This window comes from Maniola hyperantus, chromosome 19, assembly GCF_902806685.2.
Source record: "Maniola hyperantus chromosome 19, iAphHyp1.2, whole genome shotgun sequence".
Lineage (NCBI taxonomy): Eukaryota > Metazoa > Arthropoda > Insecta > Lepidoptera > Nymphalidae > Maniola > Maniola hyperantus.
In genome coordinates this window covers 503-21,406 of record NC_048554.1, presented here as the reverse complement: position 1 = coordinate 21,406, position 20,904 = coordinate 503, and the positions used below count along the sequence as shown (strand labels likewise).

The 20,904-nt window shown below is 46.5% G+C and overlaps 2 protein-coding genes across 2 annotated transcripts in view; one reads left to right on the top strand and one right to left on the bottom strand.

Annotated features, from left to right (window-relative positions):
• Window positions 1–12,807, top strand: part of Mtp (microsomal triacylglycerol transfer protein) — a 19,520-nt gene extending 6,713 nt beyond the window's left edge. Inside the window, exons 4-11 of the mRNA XM_069505109.1 lie at window positions 6,329–6,460; window positions 7,071–7,336; window positions 8,187–8,373; window positions 9,583–9,797; window positions 9,864–10,011; window positions 10,287–11,099; window positions 11,657–12,204; window positions 12,283–12,807. Of these exons, the coding sequence (XP_069361210.1) occupies window positions 6,329–6,460; window positions 7,071–7,336; window positions 8,187–8,373; window positions 9,583–9,797; window positions 9,864–10,011; window positions 10,287–11,099; window positions 11,657–12,204; window positions 12,283–12,433 (2,460 nt within the window). The 3' untranslated portion in view covers window positions 12,434–12,807. The remainder of the gene's footprint in view (window positions 1–6,328; window positions 6,461–7,070; window positions 7,337–8,186; window positions 8,374–9,582; window positions 9,798–9,863; window positions 10,012–10,286; window positions 11,100–11,656; window positions 12,205–12,282) is intronic.
• LOC117991423 (uncharacterized) lies at window positions 12,488–18,617 on the bottom strand. The gene is made up of 4 exons (XM_069505108.1): window positions 18,428–18,617; window positions 15,159–17,857; window positions 13,945–14,093; window positions 12,488–12,542 (listed from the first exon to the last, which is right to left on the bottom strand). The coding sequence occupies exons 1-4, from the start codon at window positions 18,615–18,617 to the stop codon at window positions 12,488–12,490; spliced, it is 3,093 nt and encodes a 1,030-aa protein (XP_069361209.1).
• Between the last annotated feature and the right edge of the window lie 2,287 nt (window positions 18,618–20,904).

Here is a 20,904-nt window from a genome sequence, read left to right as displayed (position 1 = left end):
GAGCAACGAGACGGACGTGTCCGGGGAGTGTGTGGTGCTCTACGAGACCCCGGCCGACACCACCATCCGCAAGATCAAGGTATTCATTATTGTTTGATATACGTGACTGTATGTAGCTGCGAGTGTCGGAGGGAGAGAGCAACGAGACGGACGTGTCCGGGGAGTGTGTGGTGCTCTACGAGACCCCGGCCGACACCACCATCCGCAAGATCAAGGTATTCATTATTGTTTGATATACGTGACTGTATGTAGCTGCGAGTGTCGGAGGGAGAGAGCAACGAGACGGACGTGTCCGGGGAGTGTGTGGTGCTCTACGAGACCCCGGCCGACACCACCATCCGCAAGATCAAGGTATTCATTATTGTTTGATATACGTGACTGTATGTAGCTGCGAGTGTCGGAGGGAGAGAGCAACGAGACGGACGTGTCCGGGGAGTGTGTGGTGCTCTACGAGACCCCGGCCGACACCACCATCCGCAAGATCAAGGTATTCATTATTGTTTGATATACGTGACTGTATGTAGCTGCGAGTGTCGGAGGGAGAGAGCAACGAGACGGACGTGTCCGGGGAGTGTGTGGTGCTCTACGAGACCCCGGCCGACACCACCATCCGCAAGATCAAGGTATTCATTATTGTTTGATATACGTGACTGTATGTAGCTGCGAGTGTCGGAGGGAGAGAGCAACGAGACGGACGTGTCCGGGGAGTGTGTGGTGCTCTACGAGACCCCGGCCGACACCACCATCCGCAAGATCAAGGTATTCATTATTGTTTGATATACGTGACTGTATGTAGCTGCGAGTGTCGGAGGGAGAGAGCAACGAGACGGACGTGTCCGGGGAGTGTGTGGTGCTCTACGAGACCCCGGCCGACACCACCATCCGCAAGATCAAGGTATTCATTATTGTTTGATATACGTGACTGTATGTAGCTGCGAGTGTCGGAGGGAGAGAGCAACGAGACGGACGTGTCCGGGGAGTGTGTGGTGCTCTACGAGACCCCGGCCGACACCACCATCCGCAAGATCAAGGTATTCATTATTGTTTGATATACGTGACTGTATGTAGCTGCGAGTGTCGGAGGGAGAGAGCAACGAGACGGACGTGTCCGGGGAGTGTGTGGTGCTCTACGAGACCCCGGCCGACACCACCATCCGCAAGATCAAGGTATTCATTATTGTTTGATATACGTGACTGTATGTAGCTGCGAGTGTCGGAGGGAGAGAGCAACGAGACGGACGTGTCCGGGGAGTGTGTGGTGCTCTACGAGACCCCGGCCGACACCACCATCCGCAAGATCAAGGTATTCATTATTGTTTGATATACGTGACTGTATGTAGCTGCGAGTGTCGGAGGGAGAGAGCAACGAGACGGACGTGTCCGGGGAGTGTGTGGTGCTCTACGAGACCCCGGCCGACACCACCATCCGCAAGATCAAGGTATTCATTATTGTTTGATATACGTGACTGTATGTAGCTGCGAGTGTCGGAGGGAGAGAGCAACGAGACGGACGTGTCCGGGGAGTGTGTGGTGCTCTACGAGACCCCGGCCGACACCACCATCCGCAAGATCAAGGTATTCATTATTGTTTGATATACGTGACTGTATGTAGCTGCGAGTGTCGGAGGGAGAGAGCAACGAGACGGACGTGTCCGGGGAGTGTGTGGTGCTCTACGAGACCCCGGCCGACACCACCATCCGCAAGATCAAGGTATTCATTATTGTTTGATATACGTGACTGTATGTAGCTGCGAGTGTCGGAGGGAGAGAGCAACGAGACGGACGTGTCCGGGGAGTGTGTGGTGCTCTACGAGACCCCGGCCGACACCACCATCCGCAAGATCAAGGTATTCATTATTGTTTGATATACGTGACTGTATGTAGCTGCGAGTGTCGGAGGGAGAGAGCAACGAGACGGACGTGTCCGGGGAGTGTGTGGTGCTCTACGAGACCCCGGCCGACACCACCATCCGCAAGATCAAGGTATTCATTATTGTTTGATATACGTGACTGTATGTAGCTGCGAGTGTCGGAGGGAGAGAGCAACGAGACGGACGTGTCCGGGGAGTGTGTGGTGCTCTACGAGACCCCGGCCGACACCACCATCCGCAAGATCAAGGTATTCATTATTGTTTGATATACGTGACTGTATGTAGCTGCGAGTGTCGGAGGGAGAGAGCAACGAGACGGACGTGTCCGGGGAGTGTGTGGTGCTCTACGAGACCCCGGCCGACACCACCATCCGCAAGATCAAGGTATTCATTATTGTTTGATATACGTGACTGTATGTAGCTGCGAGTGTCGGAGGGAGAGAGCAACGAGACGGACGTGTCCGGGGAGTGTGTGGTGCTCTACGAGACCCCGGCCGACACCACCATCCGCAAGATCAAGGTATTCATTATTGTTTGATATACGTGACTGTATGTAGCTGCGAGTGTCGGAGGGAGAGAGCAACGAGACGGACGTGTCCGGGGAGTGTGTGGTGCTCTACGAGACCCCGGCCGACACCACCATCCGCAAGATCAAGGTATTCATTATTGTTTGATATACGTGACTGTATGTAGCTGCGAGTGTCGGAGGGAGAGAGCAACGAGACGGACGTGTCCGGGGAGTGTGTGGTGCTCTACGAGACCCCGGCCGACACCACCATCCGCAAGATCAAGGTATTCATTATTGTTTGATATACGTGACTGTATGTAGCTGCGAGTGTCGGAGGGAGAGAGCAACGAGACGGACGTGTCCGGGGAGTGTGTGGTGCTCTACGAGACCCCGGCCGACACCACCATCCGCAAGATCAAGGTATTCATTATTGTTTGATATACGTGACTGTATGTAGCTGCGAGTGTCGGAGGGAGAGAGCAACGAGACGGACGTGTCCGGGGAGTGTGTGGTGCTCTACGAGACCCCGGCCGACACCACCATCCGCAAGATCAAGGTATTCATTATTGTTTGATATACGTGACTGTATGTAGCTGCGAGTGTCGGAGGGAGAGAGCAACGAGACGGACGTGTCCGGGGAGTGTGTGGTGCTCTACGAGACCCCGGCCGACACCACCATCCGCAAGATCAAGGTATTCATTATTGTTTGATATACGTGACTGTATGTAGCTGCGAGTGTCGGAGGGAGAGAGCAACGAGACGGACGTGTCCGGGGAGTGTGTGGTGCTCTACGAGACCCCGGCCGACACCACCATCCGCAAGATCAAGGTATTCATTATTGTTTGATATACGTGACTGTATGTAGCTGCGAGTGTCGGAGGGAGAGAGCAACGAGACGGACGTGTCCGGGGAGTGTGTGGTGCTCTACGAGACCCCGGCCGACACCACCATCCGCAAGATCAAGGTATTCATTATTGTTTGATATACGTGACTGTATGTAGCTGCGAGTGTCGGAGGGAGAGAGCAACGAGACGGACGTGTCCGGGGAGTGTGTGGTGCTCTACGAGACCCCGGCCGACACCACCATCCGCAAGATCAAGGTATTCATTATTGTTTGATATACGTGACTGTATGTAGCTGCGAGTGTCGGAGGGAGAGAGCAACGAGACGGACGTGTCCGGGGAGTGTGTGGTGCTCTACGAGACCCCGGCCGACACCACCATCCGCAAGATCAAGGTATTCATTATTGTTTGATATACGTGACTGTATGTAGCTGCGAGTGTCGGAGGGAGAGAGCAACGAGACGGACGTGTCCGGGGAGTGTGTGGTGCTCTACGAGACCCCGGCCGACACCACCATCCGCAAGATCAAGGTATTCATTATTGTTTGATATACGTGACTGTATGTAGCTGCGAGTGTCGGAGGGAGAGAGCAACGAGACGGACGTGTCCGGGGAGTGTGTGGTGCTCTACGAGACCCCGGCCGACACCACCATCCGCAAGATCAAGGTATTCATTATTGTTTGATATACGTGACTGTATGTAGCTGCGAGTGTCGGAGGGAGAGAGCAACGAGACGGACGTGTCCGGGGAGTGTGTGGTGCTCTACGAGACCCCGGCCGACACCACCATCCGCAAGATCAAGGTATTCATTATTGTTTGATATACGTGACTGTATGTAGCTGCGAGTGTCGGAGGGAGAGAGCAACGAGACGGACGTGTCCGGGGAGTGTGTGGTGCTCTACGAGACCCCGGCCGACACCACCATCCGCAAGATCAAGGTATTCATTATTGTTTGATATACGTGACTGTATGTAGCTGCGAGTGTCGGAGGGAGAGAGCAACGAGACGGACGTGTCCGGGGAGTGTGTGGTGCTCTACGAGACCCCGGCCGACACCACCATCCGCAAGATCAAGGTATTCATTATTGTTTGATATACGTGACTGTATGTAGCTGCGAGTGTCGGAGGGAGAGAGCAACGAGACGGACGTGTCCGGGGAGTGTGTGGTGCTCTACGAGACCCCGGCCGACACCACCATCCGCAAGATCAAGGTATTCATTATTGTTTGATATACGTGACTGTATGTAGCTGCGAGTGTCGGAGGGAGAGAGCAACGAGACGGACGTGTCCGGGGAGTGTGTGGTGCTCTACGAGACCCCGGCCGACACCACCATCCGCAAGATCAAGGTATTCATTATTGTTTGATATACGTGACTGTATGTAGCTGCGAGTGTCGGAGGGAGAGAGCAACGAGACGGACGTGTCCGGGGAGTGTGTGGTGCTCTACGAGACCCCGGCCGACACCACCATCCGCAAGATCAAGGTATTCATTATTGTTTGATATACGTGACTGTATGTAGCTGCGAGTGTCGGAGGGAGAGAGCAACGAGACGGACGTGTCCGGGGAGTGTGTGGTGCTCTACGAGACCCCGGCCGACACCACCATCCGCAAGATCAAGGTATTCATTATTGTTTGATATACGTGACTGTATGTAGCTGCGAGTGTCGGAGGGAGAGAGCAACGAGACGGACGTGTCCGGGGAGTGTGTGGTGCTCTACGAGACCCCGGCCGACACCACCATCCGCAAGATCAAGGTATTCATTATTGTTTGATATACGTGACTGTATGTAGCTGCGAGTGTCGGAGGGAGAGAGCAACGAGACGGACGTGTCCGGGGAGTGTGTGGTGCTCTACGAGACCCCGGCCGACACCACCATCCGCAAGATCAAGGTATTCATTATTGTTTGATATACGTGACTGTATGTAGCTGCGAGTGTCGGAGGGAGAGAGCAACGAGACGGACGTGTCCGGGGAGTGTGTGGTGCTCTACGAGACCCCGGCCGACACCACCATCCGCAAGATCAAGGTATTCATTATTGTTTGATATACGTGACTGTATGTAGCTGCGAGTGTCGGAGGGAGAGAGCAACGAGACGGACGTGTCCGGGGAGTGTGTGGTGCTCTACGAGACCCCGGCCGACACCACCATCCGCAAGATCAAGGTATTCATTATTGTTTGATATACGTGACTGTATGTAGCTGCGAGTGTCGGAGGGAGAGAGCAACGAGACGGACGTGTCCGGGGAGTGTGTGGTGCTCTACGAGACCCCGGCCGACACCACCATCCGCAAGATCAAGGTATTCATTATTGTTTGATATACGTGACTGTATGTAGCTGCGAGTGTCGGAGGGAGAGAGCAACGAGACGGACGTGTCCGGGGAGTGTGTGGTGCTCTACGAGACCCCGGCCGACACCACCATCCGCAAGATCAAGGTATTCATTATTGTTTGATATACGTGACTGTATGTAGCTGCGAGTGTCGGAGGGAGAGAGCAACGAGACGGACGTGTCCGGGGAGTGTGTGGTGCTCTACGAGACCCCGGCCGACACCACCATCCGCAAGATCAAGGTATTCATTATTGTTTGATATACGTGACTGTTTTATTAATCTTTCTCAATTTGGTTTCTCATTCAGTTAAAATTAGATAAAACTTACTCGATTTTTGACATTGACATTTTCAATATATTCCTTAAAATCTTGCTTAAAATTGAGATTTTATTTGCTGGCAGCCTTTGTTCTAAATGCTGTATGCAAAGAATTTCTAAGTACTACTTCGTAGTGCTGCAGCTGAAGGGTTGATGCAATGAAGAACCAGCTACATATAATGATGTTTATTGCACACTTCACAATTGATATGTTCTGTACAATACAGACGGGCTCGCGAGCTGTATATAATACAATGCTAGAAGATGTTGACGCGACGAGCGGATGACAGGGAATGTGGAATCTTGTAACGTGCGTGACCGACGATTCTCCACGGCGTTCCAAATTTGAATATTGTTGTGTGGCAGCTGCGAAGTTCTCCTAATAGCTGCCAGCCAAGCAACGGTAGAGGTTGCACCTCTACACTCTACAGTGCGACACGTGACAGGTCATTCCAAATAGAAATGTAATGTGTTGCAGCGCGGCTGCCGCGCGGCAGGCTGGACGCACGACGCCGGCGACGCGCAGCAGGAGGTCGTGTCGCGGCGCCTCACGCGCTACTCGCTGAGCGCCGCGCGCGACGCGCTCGAGGAGGTGAGATACACTCGTCCTAGATCACATGTTTCCTCTTCGAAACCTTTCCTCCTCTTGCCTCTAGGAGTGCGTCCTCCGCGCGTGCAGCAGACAGGCGAGTCGCTGTCGAGGATGATCTCTCTCAGACAGGCGACATTGATGTTTTTCTTATCTCGTCTCGACTGCGGCGACTAATCTCAATGGACATTAACAAAATTTAAATATAAAATAAAAAGTTTTAAATTAGTAAAATTAAAAAAAAATCGTAATAGTTATTTAAAGTCCTTTATTTTGATATCCCACTCGAGGGTCTTTGGAAAAAAGTTTTTTTCAGCCCGCAGTCCGCTGCCATTTTGTTTTTTTACGAATTTTGGCTTCGTAGTGACACTCGCGTCATCAATACAAATCTAATGACGTATCATTTATCAAAATCGGTCGAGCCGTTCAGTAGTTACAGACGGACATAGGAACGGACATACGTACATACATTGTCAAACACGTAACCCTCCTTCGGGTTTCGCTGCAGTCGGGTAATAAACTAATCAGTAAACTAATGAATCTAATAAATAAGCTTGGTATATCCTGATCACGGATGTGAACAGAGCGGTAATGTGGTGCGGCACTTGCGCAGGTGTACGCCGAGGAGCTGCACACGCTGGGCGCGGCGGGCGCGGGGCTCAAGGCGCGCGCCTGGGCGCGGCTCACGCGCTCGCCGCGCGCGCCCACGCCGCCCACGCCGCTGCCCACGCTGCAGGCGGCGCTGCAGGCGCTGCCGCCCGCGCTGCGGCCCGCGGGGCTCGCCGCCGCGCCGCCCGCCGACCTGCAGGCCGTGGTCAGTGTCCCACATCGTCCTGGTGACGATACCTCGTCCGTCCCGTCTCCGAGTCGCTCACGATTGTGTCATAATATATAAAAAACTATAGCCTCATCCGGTGACAGAAGGGCTGGCTCATTTTTTGCGCAACGGATCAGCCCGGCTGTCCAGCGCGAAAATGCAGCCAGTATTCTTGGCACCATTCCACGCGGGTATGATTTATATAGTAAATAGATTAGGCTAGCTTTACGTTTTATTGTCATATTTTCAATAATCACAATAATTTAAAGAAAACAGAAACTAGCCGACTAACATATCAAAATACAGCTCGAGTCGCTGGCGCTAAGGTCTAGCCTGAGACCACAGATGTTGTGTGATGCAGACGGAGTCTCTCAACCATTGACGCAGGGGACGAGCCCATAAACTAGCGCCTCATACTGGTATTGTTCAGCTTTGCAACTGGAATGGTTGACAAATATAAAAGTAATTGACTTCATCATGTACATGATGTGAGCAGCCAAGGCAGTAAACACACACGACGCGACGCGCGATACACTCATGACACGGGCCGATAGCGCGCTCGGCACGAGGCGCGCGACACACAGAAGGACGGGAGGTGTTATTGCAAAAGTACACATATGTGCGGAGAGGTACGGTTCAAATTGACGTTGCTTTGCGCGTGAGAGATATTACGTTCTGCGACACGTGTCACGTGTCACGTGTCAGTCATGATAACAGATACGATTCCTATTACTATTTTTATTCTGATAATAAATACTAAACTCTGAGATTAAGTGATATAATTTAAGCAAATAAAATAAATATCACTCGCTTTATCGGAGGAAATAGAATATTATAGGAAATTTTAAAGGGAAAATATCGCGCGAAAACCTGCACGCTAATAGTTAATTAATAGTTTAAATTGTAAAATAGAGAGTTTAAAAATGTTTATGAAATAAGACGTTCGGGTTTACGATATTATATTATACTTTCTACATTTGCGAACGTTTCTTGTGAGACAATGAATTGCACAAATGCCCATCCAGAGTGTTCTAAATTCAAAACACTTTTGCTCACTTTTGGTTTGAGGCTGCAAAGGCGCCCTTTTCGAGTTAGTGAGGTGAAAATAATTATGTATTAATGACATAAAATAATGATTGACGCTGGTTCCCTGGGAACGGGGACGGGCGCTAATGTGGGACGCAACTTGCGTTGACACATTGGCCCCGTGTCATATCAGGAAGACAGCATCAAGACCGGGAGCCGCAGCAGAAACAGCTGAAAACGGCAAGCGGCGCAAGTATGCCTCTCTTATAGAGGGTTACATTTTTGTGCCGTTTGCCGTGGAGACCCTGGGGCCATGGAGTCTTAGTGCTAAAAAAGATTTACGAGACATTTCACCGCGATTAATAGCCTCAACTGGTGACAGAAGGGCTGGCTCATTTTTTGCGCAGCGGATCAGCCTGGCTGTCCAGCGCGGAAATGCAGCCAGTATTCTTGGCACCATTCCACGCGGTTATGATTTATATAGTAATTAGATAAGGCTAGCTTTAAGTTTTATTGTATTAAAAAAAAAAAAAAAAAAAACAAAAGTTCATGATTGATAACAATATTATAGTAAAGTCGGGCTTCGCACGGGTAGCTTATTATCATTTTCGTACGGATCTAAGTAGATATTCTTTTTTTTTTTTAGAGATTACCCCCTACAGACAAACTTACAAATACCTCTAAATAATATTACCCCGAGTAGCCAAGTAGGGATGCAAGGTATCTCGGTGACAAAAACATTTAAACGCATGATTCTGTAAAAATCCCGTGAGATCACCACGATTTACAATTCAAATCCTTACAGCATCAGAGCTGAGCAGTTGGCTCCTCGAGTTCAACGATAAGCTACCGCCAATATCCGACAGTTTCTAAATCCCACCAGTTTTGGTGGTCAGGGCCCCTGCAGCATCAGGATTGAGGAGTTGGATTCCAAATTTTTATGGGACGCTGTCGCAAAGTTTCTCTATCGATTTAAAAAAAAATACGCAAATCGGTGTACATAGATAAAAAACACAAATCCCCTTTTTTGACAGTCGGTTAATAAAGTAGCCTATGTTACTCCCTGGTTAATACTCTACTTGTCTGTGAAAGTCCCGTCAAAATAGGTTCAGCCGTTCCGAAGATTAACCCGTTCAAACAGACAGACAGACAGACAGACAGACACAAACATTTTAAAAACGTGTGATTCGGTTATGATATACAGTTTAAATAACCAGGTCAGTTGTATGTGTGCGTGTGAGGTCGGCACAAGTCTCACGAGTCGTTGTCGCTGTCGGTGCAGGGCGCGCCGCAGCTGAGCGCGGAGCGGCTGGGCGCGCCGCAGCTGAGCGCGGAGCGGCTGGGCGCGCTGGCGGCGCAGGCGAGCGGCGCGGCGCCGGGCGCGGGCGGCACGCTGGCGGCGGCGCGCGCGGCGCTGGCGCTGCTGGACGCGCTGCGGCACGCCACGCCCGCCGCGCTCGCCGGCCTGCTGCACGACGGCGTCGACGCGGAGCGCCTGTGAGTACCCGCTCCTCCACTGGTGCAGAGCAGAGATCAGATCATGAGTCCTCGATGTATGTCCAGGTCGGGGCTGTGCGCGGCGCTGGGGCTGGCGGGCAGCGCGGCCGCGCACGGCGCCGCCGCCGCCTTCCTGCGCCTGCGCCAGCGCGACGCGCCGCACCACCTCGCGCACCAGTACCTCGCTGCGCTCGCGCAGGCGCCGCACGCGCAGGTACAGTGCACCCACTCCGCACACCTACTAACTTTGTATTATAACTTGCCAACAACGCAGATTAAATTGAATTTTGTTGCGATTGTTTTAAAGTATAATTTTGTTTGTGTAAAAGCCCTCGTTCGTATTTCACACACGACTCTCTCTATGTTGTTCTTGATCTAGAATTTACGCACTCGGAAAGTTTGGTGAAAAAGTCTCATAAAAATGGTCGTTCAGGAGAATAGATCTGTCCATCACTGCCGAGTGCGCGCTCACCTCGTGTCGTGTCGCAGGACGCGGTGCTGGACGACGTGCTGCAGCTGGGCGAGGAGCTCGACGACGCCGCGCTCGCCGAGAGCGCGCTGCTGGCCGCCGCCGCCGCCGCGCGCGCCGAGCCCGCCGCGCGCCGCGTGCGCGACGCGCTCGTGCGCGGCCTCCGGCGCTGCGCCGACGACGAGTGCCGCCGCGTGCGCCTCGCCGCGCTCGGCAACCTGCGGCGCGCCGACACCGCCGCGCTGCTGCTGGAGCACGCGGCGCGCGGCGGCGCGGCGGCGGGCGCGGCGCTGGATGCGCTGGACGCGCTGCTCACGGCGCGCGGCGTGCTGCCGCCCGATGCGCCCGCGGGCCTCGAGCGCGTGGCGCTGGACGGCGGCGCGGCGCTGGAGGTGCGCGCGGCGGCGCTCGACCTACTGCTGCGCGTGGCGGCGCCGGCGCCCTTTTCCCTGACGCGCGTGCTGCTGCGCCTGCGCGAGCAGCGTGCGCACGAGCTGCAGCGCCTGGCGCGGCAGCGGCTGCGCGCGCTGGCGCCGCAGCACGAGCCCGTGCGCCTGCTGCTGCGCCTGCTGCCGCCGGCGCTGCGCGGCTGGGACGCGCTCGCGCTGCCGGGTGAGTGTGGGCCGGGCGCCGCGTGCAGCGCGCGCAGCACGCACTCACTGCCGCCGTGTGTCGCAGGCTCGTCGTCGCTGCTGGAGCGCGAGGCGGGCGCGGGCGCGGGCTGGCGCGCGCTGCTGGAGTCGCGGCAGGTGGCGCGCGGCGCGCTGCTGCGGCGCGGCCGCGTGCGGCTGCTGACGGTGTCGCCCGACAACCGCACCGACGACACCCTCACCGTATGTCCAGCCTCACATTCATTATATTCTTGTATATAGTTTTAGTAATGTATGAATATATATAGTATAGTATAAATATAATATAATATATTATAAATTGTAATATAATATAGTATGAATGAGGTCGATAAACTTTGTCAGCCCTAGTACAGACTACGGTCTATTTGGGCTGCAAACTGCCAACACCAGTCGCGGCTTTTTGTCTAGTGCTTTGGTCTAAAAGGTGGTGTAAATTATTCACTTTTCGTTTTGTCTAAATAAAAATAAATATAAATGTATATAAATAATAAAAATATCCTCATCTTATAGGAACTGACTTTATTCCATTTAGACAACACTTAATAAACTTCAATCTTAGTTCTAAACTATTAACTTCTTCAAGACATAATTATAAATTCTAATTTTCCCTGCTTCAAATCAATAGCTCCAGCTCTTATGGCCGCCATTTTTTACATCTCGTAATTCTTTTTTTAAATTGAACTGTAGGCAAAGCAATATCGCTAACATAAATATATCGATGCTTTTCATGTCACGCTATGAACACGCGCCGGTCGCAGGTGGAGCTGTGGACGCGCGGCCTGGACGCGCTCGCCGGCGCCGCGCCCGAGGGCGAGGGCGCGGGCGAGGGCGAGGGCGAGGGCGAGGCGGAGGAGGCGGGCGGCGGGCTCGCGCTGGGCGTGGGCGGCGCGCGGCTGCGTGCGCTCCCGCTGTTCCGCGGCCAGGCTGAGCTGCTGGGTCACGTGTGGGCGGGCACGGCCAGCGAGCCCACGCCGGCGCTGCGCGCGCTGCGCCCCGCGCCCGCCGCGCGCGCTGCGCTGCCGCTGCTGGGCGGCGCCGCGCTGCGCTACGAGCGCGCCGCGCTGCTGGCCGCCGCGCTCGACGCGGACGCGCAGGTGTCGCTGTGGGCGCGCACGGCGCGCACGCGCCTGGCGCTGCGCACGGCGCTGACGGCGCGCGGCCACGCGTCAGTGCGCGCGGCGTGGGGCGCGCTCGACGCGCACGCCGACAGCGAGCTGGAGCCGCGCCTGCGCATCGACGCCGATCTCGACTTCTACGACGCCGTCGCGCTCTGCGTGCGCGCGCGCATCGAGGACCACTGGCACAGGTACGCGCGCACGCGGGAGGTGACACTCGCTAACACTGCAAAGAATTCTTTTAACACATTCGTCGTTCGTGTTCGCAGCTACAACGTCACGCTGACGTCGGAGATGGGCACGGCGAAGCGGCGCGTGCGGCGATCGCGCGCCCAGCGCTGGGCGTGGGCGGGCCGCACGCTGGCGCTGGGCGCGCCCAACGACGCCACGTGCCGTGCCATGGGCGCCGCGCGCGACTAGCGCCCACGCGCCCACGCGCCCTTGCCCGCCCGCCGCCACATTCGCTCTGTGATGTCACAGTGTGCACAGCGACGCGCGCCTCGTGAGACTGCGTGCCGCGCGTCGCTTGCTGCACGCATGCATTTAATACTCTTATATTATAAAGCATTAACTATTAAATGATGATCATTTTGATAAATTATTTACATCATATTATAATTTATACTTTTTGTAACTATTTAAAGAATCTCATCGCATGAGATGGACGTAACACGAATGCGTTCGTAAATCGTTCCTATATCTATATTTTTATATCAAATAAATATTCCAAAATTATGTACCAAATAATGTGAGAAACAGTAGGTAGTGTAAATAAAATTATTTTTATAAATTCAGCGACATTTTATTTATTTATTTACACTTTATTGCACACAACACAAAGTAAACATTGAAAAAACACAATACAGGATCTTAATCTAATAGCTGTTAGCTCACGGTTCTGTATTTGCGTTTTAACTTTAAGATTCACACTTATTACCGTTAAACCAATAAAACTACGATAACCTTTAAAAACAGTGTGTTATATTTTCTGAAAATCACGTTGTACAAGTCACTGACAGTGTCACATACACTAATGTCAATCGCTGCGAGTTAATATCCTAGATGTCATGGACAGCGACATCTATGAACAACATATCTAAACATTCCGCCCACCAAGGACTTGTCCTTCAATATAACGTTAAACAAAAAGTGAAACTTAACCAAAAAAGAGTGAGCAGAATAGTAATTGTTACAATCTCAAACAAAGTTAAACTGAATCTAAATAAACTTTTAAACAATAATATCAATATTGATAGTAATAGTACAAACAATAGTACAAACAAAGCAACAATATAAAAAGAAAAAGTAAGTAAATCAGTCAACAAAATATTTAGCGAAATTAAACGTTTGATAAGAACTTAAACTAAATTATAACTACAGCACCGCCCACCGTGAGAATATATTACATTGCACTTTTAGTGAGAACACAAATCTTATTTAGTGGACGTTTGTAACATCCGTTCTTACATTTGACAGTTACAACACGGGTTAGCATATCACGACCGGGGTGCTTGGCTATGATTTTACCTAATAACCATTTAGATGGTGGCAAAAAATCATCTCTTAATACGACAATATCATTTACATCAGGTTCTGGTTTCTTAGAATTCCATTTATATCTATGACTTAAGTTTAACAAATATTCTTTTGACCATCTCTTCCAAAATTCATTTACCATTTTTTGTGTTACATTCCAACGTTCAATACCAGATATGTTTTTATTACAATAATTAACATCACTAACGTTAAGTAATGGTTCACCTACTAAGAAATGGCCTGGTGTCAAGGGCAGTGGATCATTAGGATCGTCGCTAAGGACAGACAAAGGACGTGAATTTAAGCAAGCTTCGATTTGAGTCAGTGCTGTCGACAGCTCTTCGTAAGTTAATGTGCTATCACCGATAACTTTCTTTAAATGTGTCTTAACTGACCTTACACCAGCCTCCCACAGTCCTCCGAAATTTGGCGATTGAGGGGGTATAAAGTGCCATCGTGTGTTTTCTAAAGTCAATAAATGTGCAATTTCACGTGGAAGTTCAGATTTGGCATCGTTAAGCATAGCTTGTAGCTCCTTGTTTGCCTTGACAAAGTTCGAGCCATTGTCACTGTGTAAATCCTGACAATGGCCGCGCCTCGATGTGAAACGTCGAAAGGCTGCGATAAAACCTTTAGCACTTAGATCAGTAACTGCTTCTAGGTGTATGGCACGTGTTACCATACAAACAAATAAGCAGATGTAGCCTTTATATGATTTTGATCCGCGTCCAGGAGAAAAACGTATATTAATAGGTCCTGCGTAGTCAACGCCTGCTGATTTGAAAGGTTTGCTTGGTTTTAACCTCGCTTCTGGAAGTTGACCCATCAATTGATTTGTAACCTTCGAATGTCTCAAACACACTACGCATTTTCTGAAATGTTTCTTTACTTGGTCTCTTGCTCTAATAATCCAATGCTTTGTGCGTAAATGATTAAGCATGAGTTGTGGCCCACCATGCATAGTTTTGGTGTGAGCATCAGCAACTAATAACTGAGTAAGATGACTCTTACTCGGCATAATTATAGGGTGTCTCTCATCAAAACTTGCACTGGCATGTTCAATACGTCCACCAACTCTTACAATCCCGTTTTGATCACAAAAGGGGTGAAGAGTGTAAAGTAAACTCCCTTTTGTTAGATGTCCTTTTGTCTTTAACTTCTTTAACTCATCACCAAACTCTAAATTCTGAACTTGTTTAATACACATTTGTAGCGTTTTCTCTAATTCATTAACTGTAATGTAATTTGGTAATATTTCGCGTTCATTCTTCGGAAGATTATAATTTAAAAATCGTCTGCAATATGAAATCACTCTCAGCATTTTACCTAAACTGGAATATTTAGTCCATACAAAATCTTCTTCTTGATGAGTTAAGGTAGTTAAAGATTTGGTTTTCTCTTCTTCATGTGTTTCTTCAATCTTAATTTTCTCTGTGTTAATAGTTGGTTCTGACAACCAGCTCGGTCCATTCCACCAGAGTGTATGATTTTTTAATTCGTCAGGCTTAAGGCCTCTTGACGCGCAATCTGCGGGATTCGCGTTCGTTGATACATATCTCCACTGATTATACTCCGTCATAGTTAAAATCTCTGATACTCGGTTACTCACGAATGTGGCCCATCGACAAGGTGGTCCTTTTAACCATGCCAGGACAACAGTAGAATCAGTCCAAGCGTGCAAATTTTCTTTTGGGATGTTCATCACCTGTGAGACTTCATGCAACAACTTAGCTGCGAGGACTGCTCCGCATAACTCCAACCTGGGTATAGATGATTCCTTGTCAATTGGTGCAACTTTTGTTTTAGCCGTCACTAAACTCACTTTAATGTCGTTTTCCTCGTTCTCAACTCTAATATACACCGCAGCTGCATAAGCAACTTGAGATGCATCTGAAAAAGCGTGTAATTCTGTTTTGCAACCTCGTTCGCTATTCAACCATCTTGGAATTAAAATGTCTTTTAAGTTCACTAAATCTTCTCTAAATTTAATCCATTCTGCTAATAAACCATCAGTAATTTCATCGTCCCATTCTAATTTTAATTTCCACAGTTTTTGTATAAAAATCTTGGCAGTAATAACCACTGGTGATATCCATCCAATCGGGTCGTATAGTCTCGCGATATCAGATAATACTTGCCGTTTCGTAATTGGCTGTTTAGATTCAGGTAAATTAACAGTGTATTCAAAATTGTCAGTTTCTCTGTTCCAACCAATGCCTAACACTTTCATCATATTGTCTACTTTAATTGGAACGAGTTGATCACTTCTGTGTTTTTCTTTGTCAATATATTTTAAAAATCTCGAATCATTACTACTCCACTTCTGCAATTGAAAACCACCAGAATTCATCAATTTGTTCATTTGTTCGTATATCTCTACAGCTTCTTCGAAACTGTCGCAGCCAGTCATCAAGTCATCAATATAATAGTCTTTCTTAGTTATTTCGGATGCAATTGGATAGTTTGACTGTTCAACATCCGCTAATTTTTGTAAAGTTTTTACCGCTAAGTAGGGTGCACATGCAGTACCAAAGGTCAAAGTTAATAGTCTAAAATGTTGTATAGGCTCATCAGGATTGTTTCTCCATAAAATTCTTTGGTAGTTAGCGTCTTCCTCAGTAACTCGGACTTGCCTGTACATTTTTACCAAATCAGCAATAATGCATACTCGAAATTTCCGCCATCTCATCAGAAGATGTCTCAGGTCTTGTTGAAGTTTAGGTCCAACTAGAAGGTCGTCATTAAGTGAAACGTTATTTACTCCTTTGGACGAAGCATTGTAAACCACTCGGACCTTCGTAGTGTCTTTATCTTCGCGCACTACCGCGTGATGTGGAAGATACACAGATTTAGGATTTTCAATGTCTTCCCCTTTGATTGGTGACATATGATTCAGAGTCAAATATTCTTGCATGACATTTTGGTACTCAATATATAGTTTCTCATCTTTTAGTAATCTCTTTTCTAAACTCAGTAGTTTTCTTGTAGCTATTTCTTTTGTTTGTCCATACTGGCTTCGTGGTTCTTCGTCTTTAAATGGTAGTTTTACTACGAATCTTCCTTCTTCATTTCTTGTTGTAGTTTTCTCATAAAGTTCTTCGCATTTAAGTTCTTCCTCCGTTAGCTTTTTTTCTAGGCTGTTTGGCTCATTCTCCATATCCCAGAATTTTCTTAAGAACTCGTCTTCTCTAATGTTGATGTGCATACTCGCAATTTCTCTTCTCGCTGAAGTTGTATCATGTGTCGCTCTGCCTGATATGACCCACCCAAGGATTGTATTTTGTGCTATAAGATTTCCTTGTGGATGCTTAATCATGTCATTGAGTAATACCTCTCCATATACCTCAGCTCCTAGCAAAATGTCAATTTTGCCGGGTGTTGCAAATCCTGGATCAGCTAGTGTAAGGTTCTCTAATTCTAACCAATCAGGTGTGTGAATTGTACTTGTCGGTAACAGTGACGCAAGTGAACTCATAACGTACGCATTTACCTGAATTATGTTTTGTGGATTATGAAAGGACTCAATGACTAAAGAAGTCATGTGTTTAATTTTCACCTGTCCGTTCCCTATCCCTGACACCAAACCATTAATAGGTTCTCTTTTTAACCCAAGTAATTGTACTGTGGCTTCTGTTACAAAAGAAGCTTGTGATCCCTGATCAAGTAATGTTCTAAAAACTAATTTTGTTCCGCACTTAGATCTAGATTTAACAATTGCAGTAGCCAGTAAAACGTTATAGCTGTGTAACTCTCCTCTCGCAAAGTTAGCTACTACTCTGTTCTCTAGTGTAGTTGTATCTGAATTTTGTTGTTTGTTCTCCTCCCTCTGTGGCTCAGTCTGTTTGGTTATCGTGTTGTTCGTGTTCCTCTCATGATTTTCTTTCTCGAAATGGAGTAACGAGTGATGTCTCCGTCTGCACCGTCTGCAAGATTTGATTTGTCTGCACCGGCTCACTGAATGTGTATTTGAAAGGCAGTTGAAGCATAGCCCGTTCTCTTGTACATATTGCTGTCTCTCTCTCACTCCCTTCTGTCCAAACTCCTTGCAACTGAATATAAAGTGTGGTCCGTTACATAAGACACATATGGGTTGGTTTTCATTAGTTAGAGCGGCATGAAATGATTTTGTTTTTAAAGTAGGTCTATTAGAGCTTTGTTTCCCAGTATCCATCATTTCAAGGCTTCTAAAGCGAGATTCTAAAAATTCAACAAGGTGTGACCAAGTTGGTAATTCATCCCCGCACATGCTCTGTTGATGTTCCCATAACTTCCGCGACTCAATATCCATTTTAGAGACAACAAAGTACACTACAATAGCATCCCAATTACTTACATTTACTGCAATATTACTTAAACTTTTTAAACAGGATGATGTCGTATCTAATAACTGTTTCAGTGCAGCGGGCGACTCAGTAGTAATCTGTTTTTGTGAAAAAAAGGTTTTTAATATGGCATTACAGTTGAACCTTATATTGTTATATCGTTTAGTAAGCTGTTTCCATGCTTCTGCATAATTAAGCTCCGTTGTAGCAAAATTTCTTATTAATATTTCTGGTTCTCCGGACAGACTTGTTTTTAAATAGTGAAGTTTTTGTACCGCTGATATATTCTTATTGTTATGAATTAATGATGTGAAGATGTCATGGAAAGTTTGCCACTCATGGTATTTGCCGGTAAAAGTTGGTAAAGTGATTTTGGGCAACTTTATATCACAAAATGGGTCAGAGTTGTGCGCTACATCGGTTGACAATGATGAACTCTGTTTAGTATCACTTGAAACACCAGCAAGTGCCTCCTTTAGTGTGCATCTGTAGTTTGTATATAGTTCTTGGAACTGATCGAATTTATCAGAAGTAAAATATGATAAACTTTCCTTACCTTTTTTGTCAACAATGGAAATTAAATCTTTGTGACCTTTCTTGAATTCTACCCAGATATCTTCCAATATTTCCAATCTAGTTTCGATGTACGCTTGTTTAAGTCTTTCCTTTGGAGATTTTTTATAGTTATACTCCGCTTTTTGTAATTGTTTTAACAGTTCGTCTTGATTTGCTAGTAACGGATCCATGGTAAGTTTGCAAGTTACACAAACTTTATGTTTCACAACAATTCCGATTTCGGCACCAAATGTTAGCTCACGGTTCTGTATTTGCGTTTTAACTTTAAGATTCACACTTATTACCGTTAAACCAATAAAACTACGATAACCTTTAAAAACAGTGTGTTATATTTTCTGAAAATCACGTTGTACAAGTCACTGACAGTGTCACATACACTAATGTCAATCGCTGCGAGTTAATATCCTAGATTTCATGGACAGCGACATCTATGAACAACATATCTAAACATAGCTGTAGCATGCAAAGGCGGCCTTATCGCTAAAGCGATCTCTTCCAGGCATTTTATTTTATGCTTTAACATAATTTTCACCTCACTATCTCGAAAGGGCGTCGTTGCTGCCTAAAACCAGTGAGAAAATGTCGTTTTTGCTCACCCAGTGAGAAAAAGTGTTTTGAATTCAGAACGCTCTGAATTGGCATTTGTTCAATTCATTGTCCCAAGAAACGTTCGGAAATGTAGGTACTTATATTGTATAACCTAACGTTTTATTTCATAAAGGTTTTTAACTCTCTCTTTCTTATTATTATTAATTTATAAACTATCGACTTTTATTTAAATGTTTTTAAGATTTATTAATTTTGTAAAACATCATGAAACAAAGAATATTAAAATGAATTAGTTTTTTTAATGAAAATATTAGAATAAAACTTAAAGCTAGGCTTATCTAATTACTATACCAATAATGCCCGCGTGGCATGGTGCCAAGAATACTGGCTGCATTTCCGCGCTGGACAGCCAGGCTGATCCGTTGCGCAAAAAATTAGCCAGCCCTTCTGTCACCAGATGAGGCAGTGAATCGCAGTGAAATGTCTCGTAAAATTTTATTAGCTGGAGATCTGTGCTACGACACGCGGACAGACAGACAGGAGAGTGACATTAATAAAGCTCCTTTTTATCGTTAGGGTACGGAACCCTAAAATAGAGGTGTTAGCCGCAATAATTGATGGCCCTTACAAAACGCTCTCCATAAGAAAGTCTGAAATAGAATGGTTAACGTAATAGCGTTAGGTACTTGAAATTGTAATTTAGCGCCTGAACCCCGGCAAAGAAAAATCTGAAAAATACTCTAAAATAGCAAATAAAACAACTTAGCTATTAAAGAAATCAACACTGACTTGAAGTAAATATATCATGCGATATTAGCGACCAACTTAACGTGTAGTTAGCAGGTAGCCTACCGCAAACAAATTACACAGACGAAGACAGCATCTGTAACTTTGTAAACTTACTGACCAATTGCTAACCGTTAGGTTATGTTAGGTTATGTTAGGTTATGTTAGGTTATGTTAGGTTATGTTAGGTTATGTTAGGTTATGTTAGGTTATGTTAGGTTATGTTAGGTTATGTTAGGTTATGTTAGGTTATGTTAGGTTATGTTAGGTTATGTTAGGTTATGTTAGGTTATGTTAGGTTATGTTAGGTTATGTTAGGTTATGTTAGGTTATGTTAGGTTATGTTAGGTTATGTTAGGTTATGTTAGGTTATGTTAGGTTATGTTAGGTTATGTTAGGTTATGTTAGGTTATGTTAGGTTATGTTAGGTTATGTTAGGTTATGTTAGGTTATGTTAGGTTATGTTAGGTTATGTTAGGTTATGTTAGGTTATGTTAGGTTATGTTAGGTTATGTTAGGTTATGTTAGGTTATGTTAGGTTATGTTAGGTTATGTTAGGTTATGTTAGGTTATGTTAGGTTATGTTAGGTTATGTTAGGTTATGTTAGGTTATGTTAGGTTATGTTAGGTTATGTTAGGTTATGTTTTTTTTTTTTTTTTTTTTTTTAAATAAGTTAACAACTCCGCAGACGCGTGGTCTGCGACCTTTTTTAGATTAGTTTATTTTGTTATTTAATTACTTCTACACAGCTATTTTCCTTAATACTAAATCATACATGCATACATATTATTATATATATATATATATATATATTTTTTTTTTTTTTTTTTTTTTTTTTTCAATGTTAGATGCATCATGTTTTTATTTTTAATTTGTATATATTCAATGCTTTTTTTTTTTTTTTTTTTTTTTTTTTTTTTTTAATAATAATTATTATTATTATTATAATTAATTTTTTTTTTTTTTTTTTTTTTTTTTTTTTTTTTTTTTTTTTTTTTTTTTTTAATTATACTTATTATAATGATTAACAGTTTACAGTTACTCGGTTAGTTTATCGAAACGTGCACTTTACTTATTGTTTCTGTTAGTTGCTTAAATTAGGTCTAGTTTCTAGGGACTTA